We start from the raw sequence: 26546 nt of genomic DNA, 5'->3' as shown, positions 1-26546 counted from the left end.
ATGTAGACAAAATTACCGATTTAGTCATTTTTTATATTAGTATTATACATTTTAAACATACAAATTATACCCATCCACAAAATATTTTTATTTATTTATTCATTTTATTTTTTGAATTTTACCCCCTTTTCTCCCCAATTTTCGTAGTATCCAATTATTAGTAGTTACTATCTTGTCTCATAGCTACAACTCCCGTACGGGCTCGGGAGAGACGAAGGTTGAAAGTCATGCGTCCTCCGAAACGCGATGAGACAAGGATATCCCTACCTGCCAAACCCTCCCTAACCCGGACGACGCTAGGCCCACCAAATGTTTTTATAATATTTTTTACCCCCTTTTCATCATATCCAATTGTCTTGTCCCCTTGCTGCAACTCCCATACGGCCTCGGGAGAGGCGAAGGTCAAGAGACGTGCATCCTCCGAAACACAATCCCACCAAGCCGCACTGCTTCTTGACACAATGCATGCTTAACCCACCAATGTTTTGGAGGAAACACCGCACACCTGGTGACAGTGTCAGCATGCATGCGCCTGGCCCGCCACAGGAGTCGCTACAGTGCGATTGGACAAGGACATCCCAGCCAGCCAAACCCTCCCTAACCCAGACGAACCAGCATCTGTAGCAATGCAGTTTTAACAGTATGCAGTGTCTTAGACCGCTGCGCCACTCGGGAGGCCCTATCCACAAATGTTTTAATGCTTATTAATTGCCTTGCGGCTCGTATCAAAATGCTAAAATACTACTAATACTAATACTAAATTCATTATTTTTTGATTACAGACACAATGAGAAAATATGGAAAAATAAATAATAAAATGTTAATTACAGTGGGGCAAAAAAGTATTTAGTCAGCCACCAATTGTGCAAGTTCTCCCACTTAAAAAGATGAGAGAGGCCTGTAATTTTCATCATAGGTACACTTCAACTATGATGGATAAAATTAGGATTTGTAGGATTTTTAATGAATTTATTTGCAAATTATGGTGGAAAATAAGTATTTGGTCACCTACAAACAAGCAAGATTTCTGGCTCTCACAGACCTGTAACTTCTTCTTTAAGTGGCTCCTCTGTCCTCCACTTGTTACCTGTATTAATGGCACCTGTTTGAACTTGTTATCAGTATAAAAGACACCTGTCTACAACCTCAAACAGTCACACTCCAAACTCCACTATGGCCAAGACCAAAGAGCTGTCAAAGGACACCAGAAACAAAATTGTAGACCTGCACCAGGCTGGGAAGACTGAATCTGCAATAGGTAAGCAGCTTGGTTTGAAGAAATCAACTGTGGGAGCAATTATTAGGAAATGGAAGACATACAAGACCACTGATAATCTCCCTCGATCTGGGGCTCCATGCAAGATCACAAGAACGGTGAGCAAAAATCCCAGAACCACACGGGGGGACCTAGTGAATGACCTGCAGAGAGCTGGGACCAAAGTAACAAAGCCTACCATCAGTAACACACTATGCCGCCAGGGACTCAAATCCTGCAGTGCCAGACGTGTCCCTCTGCTTAAGCCAGTACATGTCCAGGCCCGTCTGAAGTTTGCTAGAGAGCATTTGGATGATCCAGAAGAAGATTGGGGGGAATGTCATATGGTCAGATGAAACCAAAATAGGTAAAAACTCAACTCGTCGTGTTTGGAGGACAAAGAATGCTGAGTTTCATCCAAAGAACACCATACCTACTGTGAAGCATAGGGGTGGAAACATCATGCTTTGGGGCTGTTTTTCTGCAAAAGGACCAGGACGACTGATCCGTGTAAAGGAAAGAATGAATGGGGCCATGTATCGTGAGATTTTGAGTGAAAACCTCCTTCCATCAGCAAGGGCATTTAAGATGAAACGTGGCTGGGTCTTTCAGCATGACAATGATCCCAAACAACGAAGATCCCGGGCAACGAAGGAGTGGCTTCGTAAGAAGCATTTCAAGGTCCTGGAGTGGCCTAGCCAGTCTCCAGATCTCAACCCCATAGAAAATCTTTGGAGGAAGTTGAAAGTCTTTGTTGCCCAGCAACAGCCCCAAAACATCACTGCTCTAGAGGAGATCTGCATGGAGGAATGGGCCAAAATACCAGCAACAGTGTGTGAAAACCTTGTGAAGACTTACAGAAAACGTTTGACCTCTGTCATTGCCAACAAAGGGTATATAACAAAGTATTGAGATAAACTTTTGTTATTGACCAAATACTTATTTTCCACCATAATTTGCAAATAAATTCCTTAAAAATCCTACGATGGGATTTTCTGATTTTTTTTCTCCTCATTTTGTCTGTCATAGTTGAAGTGTACCTATGATGAAAATTACAGGCCTCTCTCATCTTTTTAAGTGGGAGAACTTGCACAATTGGTGGCTGACTAAATACTTTTTTGCCCCACTGTATATAAAGCAGCCCACGTAATCATCTGCCAGAGAATAGCCCCAATCAGCCCGAGCCCCAAGTACTACATTTGGGCCAGATACCTCACACTGGAATCGTCCCAAGCTCAATCCCCACACCCTAGCCATAAGTAATACTGCCGAAGGCGGTCCACTCCACTCAGCCGAGTGCCCCGACTCTCAGCCGGAGTCTGCCCAGATCCACTGTGCTAGCTGGGTATTTATTCAAACCCATAACCATTCAGTCTTCGTGAAGAGAAGTGAAAACCTTCTGCATCTCTTTCTAGTCCCATATTATTCAAGGATTTCATTAGAATGATGAAGATAAGGACAACAAAACGTATTTCATTTAACTGTGGAAGAAATGAACCAACAATAGAGAAAGATGAGGTAGGCAAATAACATTAGGAGAAATATTATGAAAGGTATAAATGTCTCAGCCAACTAATTATACAAATAGGCCCTATTATATTTCAACATTAAAATCTAATTCGCTAGCCTATATTTGTAACTTTGTAGGCTGCATGTGCTGCACCAGAATCACATGTTCTCTCCCTGCTTCATCATGGTTTGAATGATGTGCTTAATTCCAGTCCATATAACACAGTATAATACATTACAGTAATACAGTTCCTCTCAAAAAGATTAGCCTACTGGAGCTTGAACCCTAACCGGTAACGAGTCAATGTGCTGGGGTCCGAGGTAATTGAAGGAATTTAGGTAATATGTACATGTAGTAAGGGTTAAAATAGACTAGGCAATCAGGATAAATAATTAACAGAGTAGCAGCAGCTTATGTGAACAGTGTGTGCGTGTGTGCGTGTGTGCGTGCGTGCGTGCGTACGTGTGTGTGTGTGTCTGAGTGTATGTATGTCGTCTGTGTGTGTACAGTGAATTCGGAAAGTATTCAGACCCCTTAATTTTTTTCCCACAGTTTGTTACATTACAGCATTATTCTAAAATGGATTAAATAGCTTTTTTCCTCATTAATTTACACACAATACCCCATAATGACAAAGCAGAAACATGTTTTTAGATATGTTTGCAAATGTAATAAAAATGTAAAACTGAGTCCTTTAGGTGCCTTTTGGCAAACTCCTAGCGGGCTGTCATGTGCCTTTCACTGAGGAGTGTCTTCCGTCTGGCCACTCTACCATAAAAGCCTGATTGGTGGAGTGCTGCAGAGATGGTTGTCCTTCTTCAAGGTTCTGCTATCTCCGCAGAGGAAATCTAGAGCTAAGTCAGAGTGACAATCAGGTTCTTGGTCACCTCCCCGACCAAGGCCCTTCTCCCCTGATTGCCCAGTTTGGCCGGGTGGCCAAAGTTTGGTGGTTCCAAACTTTTCCATTTAAAAATGATGGAGGGCACGGTGTTCACGGAGACATTCAATGCTGCAGAAATGTTTTGGTACCTTTCCCCAGATCTGTGCCTCGACACAATCCTGTCTCGGAGCTCTACGGGCAATTCCTTCGACCTCATGGCTTGGTTTTTGCTCTGAGTAGAGTGTCAGTATATACACACAGTATATACATATGACATGAGTAATGTAGGGTATGTAAACATTATATAAAGTGCCATTGTTTAAAGTGGCTAGTGATACATCTATTACATCAAGATGGCAAGATGCAGTAAATGGTATAGAGTACAGTATACACATATGAGATGAGTAATGTAGGGTATGTAAACATTATATAAAGTGGCATTGTTTAAAGTGGCTAGTGATTCATTTATTACATCAATTTTTCCATTATTAAAGTGGCTAGAGTTGAGTCAGTATGTTGGCAGCAGTCACTCTATGTTAGTGATGGCTGTTTAACAGTCTGATGGCCTTGAGACAGAAGCTGTTTTTCAGTCTCTCGGTCCCCACTTTGATGCACCTGTACTGACCTCGCCTTCTGGATGATAGTGGGGTGAAAAGGCAATGGCTCGGGTGGTTGTTGTCCTTGATGATCTTTTTGGCCTTCCTGTGACATCGGGTGGTGTAGGTGTCCTGGAGGGCAGATAGTTTGCCCCTGGTGATGGGTTGTGCAGACCTCACTACCCTCTGGAGAGCCTTATGGTTATGGGCAGAGCAGTTGCCATACCAGGCGGTGATACAGCCAGACAGGATGCTCTCGATTGTGCATCTGTAAAAGTTTGTGGGTGTTTTTGGTGACAAGCCGACTTTCTTCAGCCTCCGGAGGTTGAAGAGGCGCTGCTGCTCCTTCTTTACCACACTGTCTGTGTGGGTGGACCATTTCAGTTTGTCCGTGATGTGTACGCCGAGGAACTTAAAACTTTCCACCCTCTCCACTACTGTCCCATCGATGTGGATAGGGGGCTGCTCCTTCTGCTGTTTCCTGAAGTCCACGATCATCTCCTTTGTTTTGTTGACATTGAGTGTGAGGTTATTTTCCTGACCAGGGCGGGGTCGAGACCCAGGGTCTCGAGCTTAATGACGAGTTTGGAGGGTACTATGGTGTTAAATGCTGAGCTGTAGTTGATGAACAGCATTCTTACATAGGTATTCCTCTTGTCCAGATGGGTTAGTGTGCAGTGTGATTGCGATTGCGTCATCTGTGGACCTATTGGGGCGGTAAGCAAATTGGAGTGGGTCTAGGGTGTCATGTAGGGTGGAGGTGATATTGTCCTTGACTAGTCTCTCAGAGCACTTCATGATGACGGAAGTGAGTGCTACGGGGCGGTAGTCATTTAGCTCAGTTACCTTAGCTTTCTTGGGAACAGGAACAATGGTGACCCTCTTGAAGCATGTGGGAACAGCAGACTGAAATAAGGATTGATTGAATATGTTCGTAAACACACCAGCCAGCTGGTCTACGCATGCTCTGACGACGCGGCTGGGGATCCCGTCTGGGCCTGCAGCCTTGCGAGGGTTAACACGTTTAAATGTTTTACTCACATTGGCTGCAGTGAAGGAGAGCCCACAAGTTTTGGTAGCGGGCCGTGTCAGTGGCACTGTATGGTCCTCAAAGCGAGCAAAGAAGCTATCTGGGAGCAAGACATCGTGGTCCGCGATGGGGCTGGTTTTTCTTTTGTAGCCCGTGATTGACTGTAAACCCTGCCACATACCTCTCGTGTCTGAGCTGTTTAATTGCGACTCTACTTTGTCTCTATACTGACGCTTAGCTTGTTTGATTGCCTTGTGGAGGGAATAGCTACACTGTTTGTATTCGGTCATGTTTCGGGTCAGCTTGCCCTGATTAAAAGCAGTGGTTCGCGCTTTCAATTCTGCGCGAATGCTGCCATCAATCCACGGTTTCTGGTTGGGGGATGTTTTAATAGACGCTGTGGGTACAACATCACCTATGCACTTGCTAATAAACTTGCTCACCAAATCATCGTATTCATCAATGTTGTTGTTCAACGCTATGCGGACCATATCCCAGTCCACGTGGTCGAAGCAATCTTGAAGCGTGGAATCCGATTGGTCGGACCAGCGTTGAACAGACCTCACCGCGGGTGCTTCCTGTTTTAGTTTCTGTCTATAGGCTGGGAGCAACAAAATGGAGTCGTGGTCAGCTTTTCCGAAAGGAGGGCGGGGGAGTGCCTTATATGCGTTGCGGAAGTTAGAGTAACAATGATCTAGGGTTTTGCCAGCCCGGGACGCGCAATCAATTTGCTGATAGAATTTAGGGAGCCTTGTTTTCAAATTATTTAAATCCCCAACTACAATAAATGTAGCCTCAGGATATGTGGTTTCCAGTTTACATAGAGTCGAATTAAGTTATTTTAGGGCTGTCGATGTGTCGGCTTGGGGGGGAATATACACGACTGTGATTATGATCGAAGAGAATTCTCTTTGTAGATAATGCGGTCGGCATTTGATTGTGAGGAATTCTAAGTCAGGTGAACAAAGGGACTTGAGTTCCTGTATGCTGTTATGATCACACCACGTCTCATTAATCATAAGGCATACCCCGCTCCTCTTCTTACCAGAGAGATGCTTGTTTCTGTCGGCGCAATGCGTGAAGAAACCAGGTGTCTGTGCCGACTCCGATAGCGTGGCTTGAGTGAGCCATGTTTCCGTGAAATAAAGAAAGTTACAATCTCTGATGTCTCTTTGGAAGGCAACTCTTGCTCGGATTTCGTCTACCTTGTTGTCAAGAGACTGGATATTGGCGAGTATTATGCTTGGGAGCGGTGCGCGATGTGCCCGTCTACCGAGCCTGACCAGAAGACCGCTCTGTCTGCCCCTTCTGCGGCGCCATTGTTTTGGGTCGCCGGCTGGGACCCGATCCATTGTCCTGGGTGGTGGGCCAAACAGAGGATCTGCTTCGGGAAAGTCGTATTCCTGGTCGTAATGTTGGTGAGTTGACGTTGCTCTTATATCCAATAGTTCCTCCCGACTGTATGTAATAAAACCTACGATTTCCTCGGGTAACAATGTAAGAAATAACACATTAAAAAACTAAATACTGCATAGTTTCCTAGGCCATCTCTTTGTCGGCGCCGGAAGACTGGACAGATGGCTGACAACGTGTATGGCGTCGTGTGGATAAGCAGTTTGCTAATGTCAACATTGTGAAACGCGTGCCCCATGGTGGCAGTGGGGTTATGGTATGGGCAGGCATAAGATACGGACAAAAACACAATTGCATTTTATCGATAGCAATTTGAATGCACAGAGATAGAGTGACAAAATCCAGAGGCCCATTGTCGTGCCATTCATCCGCCGCCATCACCTCATGTTTCAGCATGATAATTACACAATTCCTGGAAGCTGAATATGTTCTTCCATGGCCTGCATACTCACCAGACATGTCACCCATTGAGCATGTTTGGGATGCTCTGGATCGACGTGTACCACAGTGTGTTCCAGTTCCCGCCAATATCCAGCAACTTCGCACAGACATTGAAGAGGATTGGGACAACATTCCACAGGCCACAATCAACAGCTAGATCAACTCTATGCGAAGGAGATTTGTCGCGCTGCAATGAGGAAAATGATGGTCACATCAGATACTGACTGGCTTTCTGATCTATTCCCTCACTTTATTTTTTAAGGTATCTGTGACCACAGATGCATATCTGTATTCCCAGTCATGTGAAATCCATAGATTAGAACCTAATGAATTTATTAAAATTGACTGATTTCCTTCTATGAACTGTAGCTCAGTAGAATCTTTGAAATTGTTTCTTGTTGTGTTTATATTTTTGTTCAGTAGAAAATAATGTGACAGGTGAAATGAAGAATGTGATCTGCTTTATTTTCTAACGTATTGCACAAGTTGCCTGCACGTATTTACATAAAAAGTAGCTACAAATACTACAATTAGTTGAAAAACTTAAAATAAATATTTTCAACGGTATTGACGGTTTTGAAAAACAATCCTGTGGCTATTTCCAAATACCCAGGTATGTGGTACATACGGTATACCGCCCAGGCTTACAAAACAATACACACAAATCCCCCAAAAATAAAAAAAAGAAATCAGGAGATATCAGAACCAGCAATTTCAGAGTCCGGAATATACACTGAGTATTGTGTTGCACCCCACATACACACCTGTGTCAAGTTGACTAGATATCATTTGGGTGGTGGCCCATTCTTGAGCAAATCTGAGCAAATTCAAAAATTAACTAATGCCATTAACTCCATTAATTAGTTGTATCGTTTGACAGCCCTAAATATTTTACTTCCTTCTAGAATGAACTACGGTTTTGGTGAAGCTGTATATTGAGTTGTTATTTTGTCTTTTATTTTTAGCATGAAGTAGTACTCAAAATCTAATAGACATAATGACAAAATTCACCAATGATCATTCAACCATCAGAGCAAGAGCTTGACTATACAGATTTTTACACGCACTCCGATCTGAAAATCTGAATTCAGCCTGCATGGTTGCGTGTGTGTATGTTCCTGGTGTGTGCTTGTGTGTTTGCGTGTACAGCTATTCCTTTGCTGTGTCCAATTAGGGTTGTTCAGTCTGTCTGCCTGCCTCCTTGACTCAGTCTCCGCTCTTCCTCTGTCTCTGCATCCTCCCCCACTCCCCTCACCCCAATCCACCCCTCCCCATTCACCCCTGTCCCTGCTTCTGCCCCAACTCTGCCATCTCAGTTGGACCAGGAGACAACCTTTCGACACCAGGAGGTACAGCTCATTGTGCTGATCTGTCCAGAGTTGGAGTCAGTTCCACATCTATTCCTGTCTATTTCTTCAGCAGTTCAAAACAGTTCCGCAATTGACTGGAATTCAGATGGAATTGCCTTCAACCCTGGTTGTCCCAGTGCTTTGTGACCCACTCAACTGAACAAGTGGCCTCTACCAAAACATCTAGGAAATTTCATGACACTCATTGCAGACTATTGAACAACATGGAACATTACAATGTATACGTATTTTAGGATTAGGATAGTGCACTGAAGCTCCATTTCCTCTTTAAGTGCCTGCATCATCAATGCAATGTCCCTATTGTTGTATGGAGATGCAACACAGATTGCTCTGGATTGTCAAGGATACTGAACAACATTCACTTAAACCAGCCTCAGTGTGAATAACAGCATTCACTTAAGTCAGCCTTCAATTGATGTAATGTATGATGTATGCAGCTACAGTAGTCAATGAAAATGAATACTAGACAACAGAGAACTAGCTAGCTATTCACTAAGTGTATATATTAGCACATTCAGAGTCGTTTTAATTTGGTGTTTGTTTCCTCCTAATAAACATCCAAATCAATAATACTTCCATTGGCAAAGGGTTTTAATAGAATCCCAAATGCCATATTCATCCATAGACAAAATACTGAATGGAATAGAAATGCAATCACATTCGCAGCCCACAAACAAAGCACTTGATCCATGTGTTGAATCGCTGAGCATTAAGACACATTAGTGTAAGTCATTGTGTTTGTGTCTTTTCCTGTGCGCTGCCTACGATATTAATGTCACAGTGATATATTATTTCAGATCACGTTTTGTTCGTCCACGCATAATGCTATTTCATTTAGTTTGTCTGTGATTACTGCAGTGGTAATTTATATGATGTCATACTAATGCATATTACTCTATCCTCCTCCTCCTTCTCCTCTCCCTGCCATCTCTCATTCTCTCTACCTTTATTCTGTACAGTTTTTGGATAAGTCAGAGGATGTCTTACTGAAGCACCAGGCCAGTATCAATGAGCTGAAGAGAGCCCTGAGGGAGCCCAACAGTAAGCTGATGAACCGTGAGAAGCGTCTGTCAGGGACGTCACCTGGCGGAACACCCGAGAAGAAGGCTGTGAGTGTGGGATGAGGGTGGTGAGGACCTGGGGTCCACTGGAGCATTGGTGGCAGTTGAGATTCACAACCTTTAACCTATGTACCACCTCTCCACTGTATGTCATGAATATATCACTGATAATGCCATACTACTCCTGTTTAAACTGCCCTGACATCTGACAGTGAGTCTGTGTATGACAACATTGACATTCCAGTCTTGCATTAAGTTTCCTAGCACCTCATATCTTTGACTCCCCTTGAACCCAGTAGGCTTGGAGATCAAGACTGGAGAACAGTCACTACTCTGGCTTTGTGTTTGTGTGCTTTGTCATCTATTGGAATATTGTTAACCTGAATATTTACAGTCTGATATTAAATCAAGAACTGTATTTTTGACCGTGACTTTTGAGGACAATAATATTTCTTCAAGGTATTGTAGGTGGTCATTTATTGGAGATATATACTGCTGCAGACTCAGACCTATTGGATAGTGTGATGGTATTGCTAAAAGAGATCATAAGAACACATTTAATTAGAAAAATAACCTGGAAAAATTGTCCTGCATTTATCATTAGAGATATCTCAATTGTATTTAAAGATTAAACTCTCTCTCTCAAGTTATTGCAGAAAGTGATTCTGCAATAACTTGAAGAGATTATGTGAGGCCCTCGAGCAACAATCATCTCTAGCGTCTTCCCACCTTGATTGCCTGACAGTTAAAATGCTTCCCTTTGTGTCTGAACACAAACGCCCATGCTCTTTTGATCACTTTCACATTGTGATTGTACTGTTAAGATAGAGCACTAAGATAGTATTCTCCAGTCTAGCTCTGTCAATGCAGTCTGTTACCAGGTATTTTCGTAGTCTACGGAAGCTTTCTCATCTGCTGTCTGAGAACAATCGGATTATAGCTTTGGAGAATATCATCAGACATCCTTGAAGGCATGACAACTCGATCTGTCATGTACTTAAGTAGATCTGAGGAAGAGATGCTAAAGTCCTGAATGAATAATGGCAAAGTGTGGCCTGAGTAAATCCCACTTCTCAGAGAGATTCAGAGGAAATCATAAAGCCTTTGATGTAGTTGCAAATGTTATTTTTGCATTGCAAATACCTCCTAATTTGCTTATGCAGATTTGGCAGCCGCAGGTAGAAGCTAACTAGGCCCACGTTGCTCTTTTGCAATAATCTCATAATTCGATTCAAGATTTCGTCTTGATTGGCTCATAGATTTTAACTCGGACTTCAATTCAGGAGAGACGTACAGTATGTTTGGAAAGTCCCTTGTCTCCATTGAATCAATATTTCTTCCCCATTTCTACCTGTCTCTTTCCTTGAACCATTTTCCCCACTTGCATGAAATTACCAACATTTAAATAGTATGCTTTGCCAAAGAACCATACAGTTGGTTTCTCTCCTTGTCACAAGAGTGACAGAGTTAGGGCTCCTCTAATAGCTGTTCTCCTCCCTCTCTCTTCCCCCTCCACCCCTCTTCTGGAGGGAAACGCTCGGCCCCCCATCAGGTGGTGGGCAAGGAACTAGTAAACAGCTTCTCTGTAGAGGGCTTCGTCCAGAAGACTGTGGTGACTTCCCCAGAGGTTTCCCTTCTCTTCCTCCTCCTTTGTCTTCTAATGTCTGCCTTGTAACATACTGACTGTACTGTAGTTGGCCATTTATCTGTAATGAAACTGTGGCCCGGTACCATTTTATAGACATACTGCACACTCAGCTACAGCTGATATCTCTTGGATCCTGTTTTATTTGATCTGCTGCAGTCATTGTGTTTGAGAAAATCTTTAAGAAATGCAATAACCCACATATAGGCCTACATTTGGATGCAAATGTACACATTTCTATGTATGATTGCAGCAATTGTGGCGGAATAGATTGAGAGGAATGTAGAGGTTCTATTTGTACTATAAAAACACATTATTGTACTGTAGCTGTTAACCTAAATTATGTTACAGTTCAGTTGCTGCCTCTAACTGTGTTTAATCTGTATCAACATGTAGGGCTCTGAGGAGTGGGTATTGATTGAGAAACAAAATACTCACCAACACGACTATAACTGGAAGGCAGAAGAACAGAACGAAGCTTCCACCTCGCCTCCCCCATTATTCCCTGATTCCTCTTGGGAAAGAAAGAAAGAATTGGAAAAAGACATAGAAGTGGTCAAGATGATTCATATCGAGGTTACAGGGGAGGATGGGCAAGAAATGATAACAGATATTGATAACTTTCCATTGTCCAAAGCCACACGGGAAGCCCAAGATGAATGTTCTGAACCGCGGTTGACTAGCAACAGCCGGTTCGTGGTGGAATTAGCTGAAACCACAGAATCTTCTGAAGAGGATTCACAGTGGAAAGTACCTCCAGCAGAACACTCTGGTGCAAAGAATGACATATTCCCAGTGTCAGACCCAGTCTCAACCCAAGCCCCAGCCCCAGTCCCATTCCGAGACTCTAAGAAGGATCATCAACCCAACAGACACAGAAAAAAGAAGAGACCTAATAGTTTAAACCTGGGATTGTCAACAGAATTCATCTATGAGAAAGAGGGCGATGTCTCAAACGCTGAAGAAGACAACGGGGGATCAGACTGGGAGGATAGTCCAACAGAGAAGACAAAGGTGGGACAAATAGATCCCCCTGTGTCCAGAGAGGAGCCAGACGACCAGTGTTGGGTGACGAGTCCACTGATGAAAGATGATGAGAGATCACCAGAGGCAAAATGGAAGGAGACAGTGGTGTCTGCATATGAAGATAAGAAGAAGGAGCACAATACATCAATAGGAGAAGATAAGGCGACTCAGGGAAGTGTTGTGGATGATCATGCAGTGTGTGATGGAAGAGACCAGGTTAAGCACTTCATCACTGAGGTCCAGCCAGCAGACGAAGGGCTGGGCTCTGTCAATGGTCCTGGGAAAACAGAATGTGATAGTTTAGCAGAACAGGTTAGAGAACCGGTTAAAGGGTTTCATCTCACAGAGAGGTGCATGACTGACAATAGAGAACACATAGAAGAGGTCAAGTTGAGGGAGGTCAAGACACACAAGAAACAAGCCAGTAACTCTGGGGGGGAGGAAGTGGAAGGCCTCACGTCAGAGGTCAGGGGTCAGAGAAGGTCTTTACAGAGACTATCAGGCAGCAGTCAGTCAGAAATCACCAGGATCGTTCCGCTCAAACCTGAAAGATCAAAGAGCTTAGCATGCAAAGATGAGCAGGACAGAGAGAGTCAGGAGTCAGAGTCTGAGCTGAGTGGTGTTTTTAGAAGAGAGTACAGATGGTCAGGGGGTTCATCAGAGGGACCTTCAGACATCAACTGGAATAACGAGTCCACCTTCTATCAAACACCCACCCTGCCTACGTCATTCATCTCAACCGACGTTAGTCCAGCAAGACGGACCCACTCCCCGACTACCACACATAGAGACGCCCCACAGGAACAGGGCAGCTTCTGGGGTCTGGAAGGCTTGGCAAGAGTTGAGGCTAAAACTGAAGAGCTGGTTCAGCGACAGAGCAGCGCTGACCGTGATGATCACTTTCAGACGTCATTCATCTCAACCAATGCTAGTCCAGCAAGACGGACCCACTCCCCGACTACCACACACAGAGACGCCCCACAGGAACAGGGCAGCTTCTGGGGTCTGGAAGGCTTGGCAAGAGTTGAGGCTAAAACTGAAGAGTTGGTTCATCAACAGAGCAGTGCTGCCTGTGATGATCCCTTTCAGGCTGCTAGAGAAGCCATAGAGAGTCATCAGTTTCTCAGCTTCAAGGTTTCAGCCTCAGCGCTCCCCAGGACAGCTCCTCCTGCCCCTCCAGTTAAAACACAGAAGGCCAGAGAGTCTGGACTCATACTCCGGAACATCAACCGCAATGTTAGCAGGGAGCCTGGCCTGGACGCAACCAAGAAGAGACACTCGGTAACTCTGCTTGCCATCTGCTTTTCAGTCATTTGGAAACAAAAAGCATCGCATGAGCTTCAGACAGAGTCGCACACTCCCATTTTCTTATTTTCCTGTTTTCATTGACTTGAATATACATACATGTAACTTACGTGCCTGTATATGAAGAAGGGGGGTGGAGTTTTACTTTTGACACACTTGTTTTGGCTGTGTCTGATTGGCTGATTCAGCCAACAATGCATTTTGTCTGCTATGAGTTTGGACCCTCTCCCTTTCGGCCTCTCCATTTATCCCCCCTCCTCCTCTCTGCCTCCCTGCCTCCCTCCACCCTTATTTGCATACTTCACAGCAAACCGGAAACACAACTGCTTGTAAATCTGTAGCAATCACTACAGAGCTGTGGTAGAGATTGTCAAAAAGACAAAAACAACTTTTCATGCTTTGGCTCATGTCATCTATCCCCCCTTTCTTCACAGGGCGGCACACAATTGGCCAAGCGTCGTCCGGGTTAGGGTTTGGCCCGGGGTTGGCCGTCATTCTAAATAAGAATTTGTTCTTAACTGACTTTCCTAGTTAAATAAAGGTTAAATAAATAATAAAAAACATTTGAACCTTGATTTTCCTTCCAATTATCCCTGTAGCAAGTCTCCTCTTTTGCAGAGGGTTGCAAGGAAACAAAGGGTTTTGCATATTGCCATGGAGATTTTTTTGCACTTCTCTTCCATGCTGTTTCCAAGCTGACATGTGGAGGAAGGCATGGACTTCAGACATGGTTTCATACATGTTTTACAGCTCAATTGACTGTGACAGGATCCGTGTGAGGAAATGAAGGAAGCGTGTCATTATCTCCCATAAAGGCACTATATGCTACAGATATGCTCATCCGTCAAATGCCGACCATTCATCCCCTGACGTCATGGATACTTGTTATAACAAGTCACATATGATACCAACTCAGTAGTTTGCGTAATGTCATGTAGATGAGAAAATAGTTTGTCATTTGACATATGATTTCAAATGATCAACTTCATTAACATGAAATTGAATGACATGAGCATTGAGCTAAATGTGGCTTACAGTACCTTATTGGGGGATGATTATTTAAAAAACAGATCAAATGCTTTACAAGGATCATACGTTGGATGCTATAATGCTTTCTTGTAAAGCAAAGAACCCACACAGACTGTGAAGAAAGAGGCAGGAAACAAGCTGTCCAACAGCAATGCCCAGGCTGCTGTACCTACACAGACAGACCAGCTATCAGTAAGAGATGTCGCCACGTTCATGTTGCAGGTCGTGTTATTCGGAGCTTGCACGTATTTGGCAGTGAAATCTTTTAACATTAGGCTTCGGACCTGACAGCGTAAATACTTTTCAGTCTTTCATCTGCGTCTCGGTCATGGACACATTGGCACGACCAGGTATGGAAAGAGGTGTGAGATCACTTTGTGAGCTGCCCCACCCAAAAAGTGAAAAACAGCATGTGAGAGCACCATCCGTTCTGTATACTGGTTGTGCAAAAACAGAATGGGCTTCCAAACATGTCATTAAATCATAGTACAGCTGCTTACTTTTACCTCCAAAACCGCCTTTGATGTCATTGAAACCAAACCCCATTCTTTGGCCATTTGAACATTTGAGCCTCATAAAAAAATTCAGTCTGTGTGGTTTGCAGCATTCTCTGATTCTGTCCTTGGCCAATGATTGGCTTTTGCGATGCTGCTGTGGCTCCTCTATACTACCATATCTTACAACCTGTCCATAATACATTCTGTATGACACTCTAGTTTTTACTAATTCAAACCAGGATAACTGGCTTTACCTGTTGGGTTCTTCAGGGTTTTGCTCATTTCGAATAGAAGGCAGTGAAATCAGGAAATAAACTAAAATTACAATTCAATGGCATTTATTTTCAATTACTTCTCAATAAATGGAAAAGTAAAAGCTATTTATTTCAAAAGGTTTTACATTTCTGAATTTTAAATTCAAATCACTTCCTGAATTGACTACCTTCAATTTGAATTGAGCCAAACCCTTGGGTTAACTTCTCTTGTCCAAACTGGTAGTAAGCTTACTTGTTTTCTGTACTCATGAAATAATGGAAGGGGGAGGGGACTCCCCTTCTGTGTTAGAACCGTATTGTAGTGTTGTTCTTATGTTCTGTTAGTAGAAACCCAGTCTCTCTACTGATGTTTACATTCTTAGAAATAAAGGTTCTATATAGAACTTAAAAAGCTTCTTCGGGCTGTCCCAATAGGAGAACCCTTTGAAGAACCCTTTTTGGTTCCAGGCAGAACCGTGTTGGGTTCCATCCAGAACCCTTTCCACCCAAAGGGGTTCTACTTGGAACCAGAATATGTTATCCTTGGGGGACAGCCCTTTTAGAACCTTTTTTTCTAAGATCGTTGTAGTCTGTCTCTCCAGCTTGGACTAACCTCTGGCTGTTCTCTCTGTTCCTCTGCTCTCTCTGTTCCTCTGCTTTCTCTCTTCCTCTGCTCTCTCTCTTCCTCTGCTCTCTCTCTTCCTCTGCTCTCTCTCTTCCTCTGCTCTCTCTCTTCCTCTGCTTTCTATCTTCCTCTGCTCTCTCTCTTCCTCTGCTCTCTCTCTTCCTCTGCTTTCGCTGTTCCTTTGCTCTCTCTCTTCCTCTGCTCTCTCTCTTCCTCTGCTCTCTCTCTTCCTCTGCTTTCTCTCTTCCTCTGCTCTCTCTCTTCCTCTGCTCTCCCTTTGCAGGAGCCACTCTCCACTCCTGTCATCTATGAAGATACAGTAGATGATGCCAAGGTCACTTTACATAATGAATTTAACCATATGACTCCCCACGTTCCCACTTTTGCACTGTTCTCTCTTGTGATAGTACAGTCTCCCTACAGTCATCCTTGGGTATCTCTATGCATGCTGCCTAATAACAGAGGCTGAACCGTGACCATGTCACAGGCGTTTACCCTCCACTAAATTCCTGCCTGTAAGGCTTCCCCATTCATCTCCTCTCTTCTCCATATAGGTCAATACTATGTGTAATAAATTGCGTGGCCGGAGAAGATAACGTTTTTATGGTCTTGTATGCATGTATAACATGTACTGTATAATGGCCTTGAGCAAAGATCCTGCATGAATACTTCTACACACCCCCAGGAGACATATTTACTTCCAGAGGATCATTTGTCTCCTGTCATCATCATCATCATCATCTTCACCCCTTTCATGGCCACTCCCTGCCCTGAGCAACTAGACTGCTAGACTGGCCCTGTGTTGTGACAGCCATCTTTGTGTAATCCCCTCTCTCACCCAGAGGGAACCCTGGGAGAGGAGGCCTCGGCCGGGCTCCGCCTCGGAGGACCACGAGCGTGACACTGTGGTCTGCATGAAAGAGACCCACCTGGGCATCGAGAGGAAGTGCTCCAGCATGACGGTCAGCTCCACGTCCAGCCTGGAGGCTGAGGTGGACTTCACCGTCATCATGGACCTCCATACGGGCGTGGAGGAGTTCTCCAAGAGCATGTCTAAGCTGGGGGAGCGGCTGCCCGAGGTGGGCCGGGACGACTTTGAGGAGACCTCCAGGTTCTATTCAGCCCGTCTCATGGTCTCCAATGACATGTCCCCTGTAGAGGAGATGCCTCCTGTGCACAATGAGGTAGACACAGACATACTGTACCCCATCCCTGATCATTGCAACTCTTTGCTTCTAAAGGCCGGAACTGCCACCTTTTCTGTTGGACCATTTTCAGTTACCATTTTGGTTACTTTTTGTCAATGTTTTAACTTTCAGGTTATACAATTATAAAATAACTGTATCCATTTTTATTTATTATTTTACTATGGTTTATCCATGTTTTTTAAATTAATTTTCCTATGGTTTATCCATGTTTTTTAAATTAATTTTCCTATGGTTTATCCATGTTTTTTTAATTAATTTTCCTATGGTTTATCCATGTTTTTTAAATTAATTTTCCTATGGTTTATCCATGTTTTTTAAATTCATTTTCCAATGGGTTATCCATGTTTTTAAATTAATTTTCCTATGGGTTATCCATGTTTTTAAAATTCATTTTCCTATGGTTTATCCATGTTTTTTAAATTCATTTTCCTATGGGTTATCCATGTTTTTTTAAAATTGATTTTCCTATGGTTTATCCATGTTTTTAAAATTCATTTTCCTATGGTTTATCCATGTTTTTAATATTCATTTTCCTATGGTTTATCCATGTTTTTTAAAATTGATTTTCCTATGGTTTATCCATGTTTTTTAAATTAATTTTCCTATGGTTTATCCATGTTCTTAATATTCATTTTCCTATGGTTTATCCATGTTTTTTAAAATTGATTTTCCTATGGTTTATCCATGTTTTTTAAATTAATTTTCCTATGGTTTATCCATGTTCTTAATATTCATTTTCCTATGGTTTATCCATGTTTTTTAAAATTGATTTTCCTATGGTTTATCCATGTTTTTTTAAATTCATTTTCCCATGGTTTATCCATGTTTTTTAAAATTGATTTTCCTATGGTTTATCCATGTTTTTTAAATTAATTTTCCTATGGTTTATCCATGTTCTTTATTCATTTTCCTATGGTTTATCCATGTTCTTTATTCATTTTCCTATGGTTTATCCATGTTCTTTATTCATTTTCCTATGGTTTATCCATTTGCTTCTGCTGTTTTTTTGCTTTAGATTATTGTGCAATTTGTATGTTTCCTTGTATTTTCCCTTCCATTGTCAATCATGCTTTCTTTACTGAATGTTTGGTCTGAATTATATAAGTAAGTTATATACAATCACCAATTGATACAGTAGTATGGGCATACTTGTATTGTTTCATTGTCTGTTTGAAAAGTATTGTAATCTTTGAATAATAAAATGTATTGTAATTGACCTAAGGATAAGCATTTTCAGTACCATGTTGAAGCCAGCCCGTATTTTACAGAATATACCGTACTCAGACATCTGTTTTGACCATGTCAATTAGATCATCTGATGGATTTTCATGTGTCTCAAAAGTCATTCAGCAACCCAAAATGCTTCCCATTATTGACCCCCAACACATTTTGGGGGTCAATTTCAGGCCATTTGTTGACAGTTGTTTTACTGTCAGGGAATATTGAAGAAGTTAGACCAGAGACATTCTATTGTTCTCTATTTACATAGTCTCCCTGTACCTTTCTGTCTCACCCTGCTGCAGCCCCCAGTAGCCAGGAAAGACCCCAGTGCTGTTAGCGCTGCCCAGATGCTGAGGGAGGCCGACGCCAAGATGGAGACACACACCAATGGGTCAGAGGTCACCAGCACCAACATCATGGACATGTCAGAGCAGGTATACTACATCAGGCTATGCCTATGGACTCACATCTGTCCCCTGTGTTTGGTGGATGATTCAGCCTAGTACAGTAGTCTCATCTGTTTGTGCTCCAGCCAAGTCCTCTGCCAACAAACACGACAGAGGAGTTGGCTAAAGCACAAACAGATCTACTTTCAGTGCAGTACTAGTGCATACTAATAAGGGTGCATACTAATAAGGGTGCATACTACTGAAGGTGCAAACTAATGATCAAATGTAGCAGAGGGGTCTAAATTGTTTGAACAAAACATGTCTGAAATGATCTTGAGCAGGAAATGAAAACATTTAGTGAATAAGACAACAGTAGGACTATCATCTAGTCATTTTGACCCCATCAATCTGCCATTTAGTTTGGTATTTTTGTCGTTTAAAAAGGAGTAGCCTATATCCATTTATGTATACATCCGGCCGAGTTTTTTTCACGGCACCTGTTCAGTGCAGGTGTAGGTTCAGGTTGAGGCTCAGAATCAGAAGAAAACTCATCAGAGATGTCATCATAATTCATTTCTTCCACATCATTGGAGTCATTTTCATTCAAAATGGTATGTACTCTATCAGTCTGTTCTGGCCTACTTGGAAAACACATTCAGAGCTTGCGTAATTTACAATGGCAAAAAGGCCATGGACAACGCTAACGAGTGCATCCATTCGTCTTGGTCTTCTTGCCATTTGTAAATTATGCAAGCTCTCAATGTGTACTCCAAGTAGGCCAGAGTAGACTGATAGAGTACATACCATTTTGAGATTATAATTAGAATAGATCAATACAATATAATGGCCCGCACGGTTCTTCATTCACAATAAGTGATTAGATAATTGTGCGTCATTGCTTCCCCAACTCTTCCATTCTCCCTCATCATACTTTAGCCTACTTCATTTATTTCATCTGTTATTATATGTGTGGAATTAGTTTCAGTATAGTTTAGGTTGAAGGGGCAGCAGGTAGCCTAGTGGTTAGAGTGTTGGACTAGTAACCGAAAGGTTGCAAGATCGAATCCCTGAGCTGACAAGGTAAATAGCTGTCGTTCTGCCCCTGAACAAGGCAGTTAACCCACTGTTCCTAGGTCGTCATTGAAAATTAGAATTTGTTCTTAACTGACTTGCCTAGTTAAATAAAGGTTAAATAGTTTAGGTTCACTTTCTAGGAAATTATCCGGTTGATTTTCAAATGGGCACGGCATCTTCAGCTATCGGGGGAAGGAGGGGCAACAGGGAAAACAATATTAAAAATTAGATGTCCATATCACCAGTTCTATTTGTGATTTTAAGATTATAATATCGACAGTGTTGAAATACTATGGTTTATCCATGTTTTTTAAATTAATTTTCCTATGGTTTATCCCCCCCCCCCCCTTTCTTACAATTTGTAGCCTGATCTGATCTGGCAAAAAGAGAATGTCATGCCATATTCTTCTAGTTCTTCTAGTCCAGACAGCATCAGATATATGGGCTACACATACTGAAACAGAGAAGTGCTGTTTCGTTTGTTCAGATGCTTTGTTGGACAATGATGGGTCTTTCTGTTGGCTCCGGGTCTTATTATTATATTTGAATATTTGAATATTTTATTTACAGTGGGGCAAAAAAGTATTTAGTCAGCCACCAATTGTGCAAGTTCTCCCACTTAAAAAGATGAGAGAGGCCTGTAATTTTCATCATAGGTACACTTCAACTATGATGGACAAAATGAGAAAAAAAATCCAGAAAATCACATTGTAGGATTTTTAATGAATTTATTTGCAAATTATGGTGGAAAATAAGTATTTGGTCACCTACAAACAAGCAAGATTTCTGGCTCTCACAGACCTGTAACTTTTTCTTTAAGAGGCTCCTCTGTCCTCCACTTGTTACCTGTATTAATGGCACCTGTTTGAACTTGTTATCAGTATAAAAGACACCTGTCCACAACCTCAAACAGTCACACTGCAAACTCCACTATGGCCAAGAACAAAGACCTGTCAAAGGACACCAGAAACAAAATTGTAGACCTGCACCAGGCTGGGAAGACTGAATCTGCAATAGGTAAGCAGCTTGGTTTGAAGAAATCAACTGTGGGAGCAATTATTAGGAAATGGAAGACATACAAGACCACTGATAATCTCCCTCGGTCTGGGGCGCCACGCAAGATCTCACCCCGTGGGGTCAAAATGATCACAAGAACGGTGAGCAAAAATCCCAGAACCACAGTGAATGACCTAGTGAATGACCTGCAGAGAGCTGGGACCAAAGTAACAAAGCCTACCATCAGTAACACACTACGCCGCCAGGGACCCAAATCTGAAGTTTGCTAGAGAGCATTTGGATGATCCAGAAGAAGATTGGGAGAATGTCATATGGTCAGATGAAACCAAAATATAACTTTTTGGTAAAAACTCAACTCGTCGTGTTTGTAGGACTAGGAATGCTGAGTTGCATCCAAAGAACACCATACCTACTGTGAAGCATGGGGGTGGAAACATCATGCTTTGGGGCTGTTATTCTGCAAAGGTACCAGGATGACTGATCCATGGAAAGGAAAGAATGAATGGGGCCATGTATCGTGAGCTTTTGAGTGAAAACCTCCTTCCATCAGCAAGGGCATTGAAGATGAAACGTGGCTGGGTCTTTCAGCATGACAATGATCCACACAGCGCCCGGGCAACGAAGGAGTGGCTTCGTAAGAAGCATTTCAAGGTCCTGGAGTGGCCTAGCCAGTCTCCTGATCTCAACCCCATAGAAAATCTTTGGAGGGAGCTGAAAGTCCGTGTTGCCCAGCAACAGCCCCAAAACATCACTGCTCTAGAGGAGATCTGCATGGAGGAATGGGCCAAAATACCAGCAACAGTGTGTGAAAACCTCTGTCATTGCCAACAAAGGGTATATAACAAAGCATTGAGATAAAGTTTTGTTATTGACCAAATACTTATTTTCCACCATAATTTGCAAATAAATTCATAAAAAATCCTACAATGTGATTTTCTGGATTTTTTTTCTCATTTTGTCTGTCATACTTGAAGTGTACCTATTATGAAAATTACAGGCCTCTCATCTTTTTAAGTGGGAGAACTTGCACAATTGGTGGCTGACTAAATACTTTTTTGCCCCACTGTATATGGTCACGGAGGTATGGCAGGGCGGGCCAGGAGGTATGCTAGGGTAGGCCCCCTAAGGCCTGTACTAAACACCGGCCCTGAGTCTATGGTATAGCCTACTATATATTAACCTTATTCTCTTCATATCTCTGCCGATCTTGATTAGACTGAGTGCCTTATTCTCACAACCACAATGACATAATTGCATCATTATGGAGGGATTAAAGTATTGACAGGAAATTAACGAGAATGATGAAAGAATGCGGGAGTTCCATTTCTCTACAGTCTGAGTAAGAAGCTGTGGCAGCCCCAACAGGTGCCTGATTAAAATGTAATTAGTGCCTCTCTGGTGTGCCATTCATCTAATGATGAGGATGAGCTGTGTCAGTGATCTGGAGAGGGTGCCTTTGAAGTGGAAACTCAAGTCAACATTTTTACTTCTCAGTGAAAGACATGCTAAGCATGGAAATAGAATGTCTAGAATAGGTGGATAGTCTAATAGATAACAGATGGATATTTATATAGTGTAGAGCCTCTTGGGCAGATGTGCTCTTGATTTGTAGTAAGCCACGACACGTGTGTGTGTGTGTGTGTGTGTGTGTGTGTGTGTGTGTGTGTGTGTGTGTGTGTGTGTGTGTGTGTGTGTGTGTGTGTGTGTGTGTGTGTGTGCGCAGCAAATGGAGACTGACGTCAACTGTAATGACACTAAGGTCTCCAGCAGCACTGACGTGGCTCAGCCACCAGAGGGAGTCCTGGTATGTGTCAGTCTCTCTTGACAACAGCTGAAAGGCTGAAGGCTATGCTATGCTTGCTCTGGCTGCAGTCTGATTTTCTGCTGTACATTCTCACCCCTTCTCTCTGAACCGCACACTCATTAACTCCCTGATGGATTTGACTGGAGCTAGACTGGTGTAATTATTGTGCTCATGGGGGATAAGGGTTTAGAGAATCTCTCTAATCTGCCATTACAGGTTTTGCATGTGCAAATAATGGGCTGCAAGTTTAGAGTATATTTAACCAGATTGTGGCCAGATTGTTTCGTTTTCTGCCTTGATATGATATTGCCTCAAAATATTTGCATGCACATCCTTTTAAAATAAGCTTGTTAAAATTAAGACTTCTCCCATATTCTCAACCATGCAGAGCTCTTTAGTTTATATCCTACTGCTACCCTATAATTGGCTTGTGTTGTCTATGATACTTAAAGGGGCAATCTGCAGTTGCGACATTCATTTTTGGACTTATAAATTAATGATATGTACCCATTGATTCTTGAAGAATGTAACTTATAAATGCCTCATGAGCTTAGTTCAACTGTTGTACCCCACCAGAACCCCAAATATAAGTTTGTTTTACTCCAATGTTGGTAAATAAAGTAAATGTAAACAAATACTATATAGCCTCAAAACATGGTTAAAACGATCATGTTCATATCATGCATCCAATGCTCTGTCTATGGATTTGAGAGTGGTTACATTTCTCCAGCTCCATCCATCAGCTTTTTCCTAAACAGAACCAAGGCAGAACACTTTGGTATTGTTCAGCTGCTGATTGCCACTTTAATGTTTCAATTAACTCCAATTTGTATCACAGTGCCAGCAAACATGCTGTTTTGATAATGGCAGGAGGATCTGTTGAGTTGAACTTCACTAGTTGGTACATAACCATGTTGATACCATACTTCTGTAGGGCGGCAGGTAGCCTATCGGTTAAGAACGTTGGGCCAGTAACCGAATTCCGGAGCCGACTAGGTCAGAAATCTGTCGTTGTGCCCTTGAGCAAGGCACATAAATCTAATTGCTCCTGTAAATCGCTCTGTATAAGAGCGTCTGCTAAAATTGAAAATGTAAGTGGTTATGCTACACTTTTGCTTGGCTGCCTATTGGTTTATAACTTGCTTATAGGTTCATCCTAATACCTTGCTTCTGATTCCCTACGGTCAGGTTGAGGACTGTATGTCCCCATATGGACACATTGCTCTTCTACCTGATCAGTTTAATCTGCATGAACATGATGACTTCATCCCTTCATCCATGTGACATTTCCTCTCCTCCCTCTCTTCATCCCAGAATCAGAACCAGGGAGTTGGCAGTAGGAAGGAGGCTCCTCTCCCTAGTAAAGAAAATTGCTCCCCTGTAAGTACCTAGTTCACCTCACCATCCATCCCCTCCCCTCACTCAATAGACTGACTATTACTGTCCTACAGTATGGCAGAGCACAGCATGGCCCCAATGTAGCTATTGATTTATTGAGAGAGAGGTGGGAAAATATGCAGTTGTATTTTGGCTGGACTAGAACCAGCAACATCGTTTTTGTGTGTCTGTGTCTGTTCCTGAATTAAATTGGGAATTCAGATGTGGGGAGCCCTATTTGGAGGGGTAAGGGTTTAGCCAGGGTTCAACATAAAGCTAGGGTTAGATTATACCAAGATGTGTATGTTTAGTGTTATATCTGGCCTATGCCATGTCCCTCACTGTATTGCAGTGTATTTTGTTGTACGCGAAGCAAATATCTGTGTAAATCAGACATGAAAGAAATATCGAATATAATCTAAGATTAGAGTTATGACTAGGGTTAGGGTTGAGCTAGGTTGTAGACATGAAGCTAGCGTTAGGCCAGGTTAGCGTTAGGGTTTTGGCTAGGGTTAGGGTAATGTTTACTGCTGTAAGTACAATGTATTACCGTTTTAAGGTTAGTGTTTGGGGTTTGTACTCTTATCCTTTCTATTCTACTCCTCTTTGGACCAGTAAGATGACGGAGCTCAGCCCAGGGTAACTCAGTCCCCCAAAAATGTGTGTGTCAGTGTTTGAAGCAGCTGTGCTTATAATGAAAGTGACCCTTCTTCCTCCTAATGACAATGCTGCAGGTGAAGGCAGGCACCCTGGGGAGAGAGGCTGTAGAGTCCCCCCTGAATGTCACCACTGACAACATCACAACTCAAGTTACCAAGGTAACCCCTCCTGTCTCATTTCCGCCCTTTAAAAATATAAAATAATTGACACTACTGAATATGTAACTTCATTTAAAAAAAACATTTTACCCCCTTTTCTCCCCAATTTCATTGTATTCAATTGTCTTGTCTCATCGCTGCAACTCCCCGTACGGGCTCGGGAGAGACGAATGTCGAAATCCATGCGTCCTCTGAAACACAACCCAACCAAGCCGCACTGCTTCTTAACACAGCGCGCATCCAACCCGGAAGCCAGCCGCATCAATGTATTGGAGGAGAGACATTGGTGGATATCCTTGTCTCATCGCGCACTAGCGACCCCTGTGGTAGGACGGGTGCAGTGCGCGCGAACCAGGTCGCCAGGTGCACGATGAGACAAGGATATCCCTTCCGGCCAAGCCCTCCCTAACCCGGACGACGCTAGGCCATTTGTGCGTTGACCTCCCGGTCGCGGCCGGCTGCGACAGAGCCTGGGCTCAAACCCAGAGTCTCTGGTGGTACAGCTAACACTGCGATGCAGTGCCCTAGGCCACTGCGCCACCTGGGAGGCCTCCCAATATGTAACTTTTGGGGCAACCAAATTCACGTAGAAATGTGAGTTATAGATCTATCATTCTACAGTTGAAGTCAGAATTTTACATACACTTAGGTTGGAGTCATTAAAACTAGTTTTTCAACCACTCCACAAATTTCTTGTTTAACAAACTATAGTTTTGGCAAGTCGGTTAGGACATATACTTTGTGCATTGCACAAGTAATTTTTCCAACAATTGTTTACAGACAGATTAATTCACTGATAATTTCACTGTATCACAATTCCAGTGGGTCAGAAGTTTACATACACTAAGTTGACTGTGCCTTTAAACGACTTGGAAATTTCCAGAAAATTTCCAGAAGCTTTAGAAGCTTCTGATGCGCTAATTGACATGTTTTGAGTTAATTGGAGGTGTACCTGTGGATGTATTTCAAGGCCCACCTTCAAACTCAGTGCCTCTTCAATTGACATCATGGGAAAATCAAAAGAAATCATCCAAGACCTCAGAAAAAACATTGTAGACCTCCACAAGTCTGGTTCATCCTTGGGAGCAATTTCTAAATGCCTGAAGGTACCACGTTCATCTGAACAAACAATAGTATGCAAGTATAAACACCATGGGAACACGCAGCCGTCATACCACTCAGGAAAGAGACGCGTTCTGTCTCCTAGAGATGAACGTACCTTGGTGCAAAAAGTGCAAATCAATCCCGGAACAACAGCAAAGGACCTTGTGAAGATGCTGGAGGATACAGGTACAAAAGTATCTATATCCACAGTAAAACGAGTCCTATATCGACATAACCTGAGTAAGGACCGCCATAAAAAAGCCAGACTACGGTTTTCAACTGCACATGGGGACAAAGATTGTTCTTTTTGGAGAAATGTCCTCTTGTCTGATTAAACAAAAATAGAACTGTTTGGCCATAATGACCATTGTTATGTTTGGAGGAAAAAGGGGGAGGCTTGCAAGCTGAAGAACACCATCCCAACCGTGAAGCACGGGGGTGGCAGCATCATGTTGTGGGGGTGCTTTGCTGCAGGAGGGAATGGTGCACTTCACAAAATAGATGGCATCATGAGGAAGGAAAATTATGTGGATATATTGAAGCAACATCTCAAGACATTAGTCAGGAAGTTAAAGCTTGGTCGCAAATTGATCTTCC

At 42.7% G+C, this 26546-nt stretch overlaps 1 protein-coding gene across 4 annotated transcripts in view; it reads left to right on the top strand.

Annotated features, from left to right (window-relative positions):
* LOC139371296 (band 4.1-like protein 1) overlaps positions 1 to 26546 on the top strand; it is a 169081-nt gene that overhangs the window by 129265 nt on the left and 13270 nt on the right. For 3 of the 4 annotated variants that reach the window (XM_071111601.1, XM_071111599.1, XM_071111600.1), the window contains 9 exons: positions 9455 to 9604; positions 11109 to 11183; positions 11598 to 13508; positions 16221 to 16271; positions 16780 to 17121; positions 18669 to 18800; positions 22570 to 22650; positions 23965 to 24030; positions 24762 to 24845. In XM_071111601.1, the coding sequence (XP_070967702.1) occupies positions 9455 to 9604; positions 11109 to 11183; positions 11598 to 13508; positions 16221 to 16271; positions 16780 to 17121; positions 18669 to 18800; positions 22570 to 22650; positions 23965 to 24030; positions 24762 to 24845 (2892 nt within the window). The remainder of the gene's footprint in view (positions 1 to 9454; positions 9605 to 11108; positions 11184 to 11597; positions 13509 to 16220; positions 16272 to 16779; positions 17122 to 18668; positions 18801 to 22569; positions 22651 to 23964; positions 24031 to 24761; positions 24846 to 26546) is intronic. The other variant, XM_071111602.1, reaches the window with a different exon arrangement.

Source organism: Oncorhynchus clarkii, chromosome 17, assembly GCF_045791955.1.
Source record: "Oncorhynchus clarkii lewisi isolate Uvic-CL-2024 chromosome 17, UVic_Ocla_1.0, whole genome shotgun sequence".
Lineage (NCBI taxonomy): Eukaryota > Metazoa > Chordata > Actinopteri > Salmoniformes > Salmonidae > Oncorhynchus > Oncorhynchus clarkii.
The sequence above is the reverse complement of the archived record's forward strand: the minus strand, read 5'-3'. Positions and strand labels throughout refer to the sequence as shown.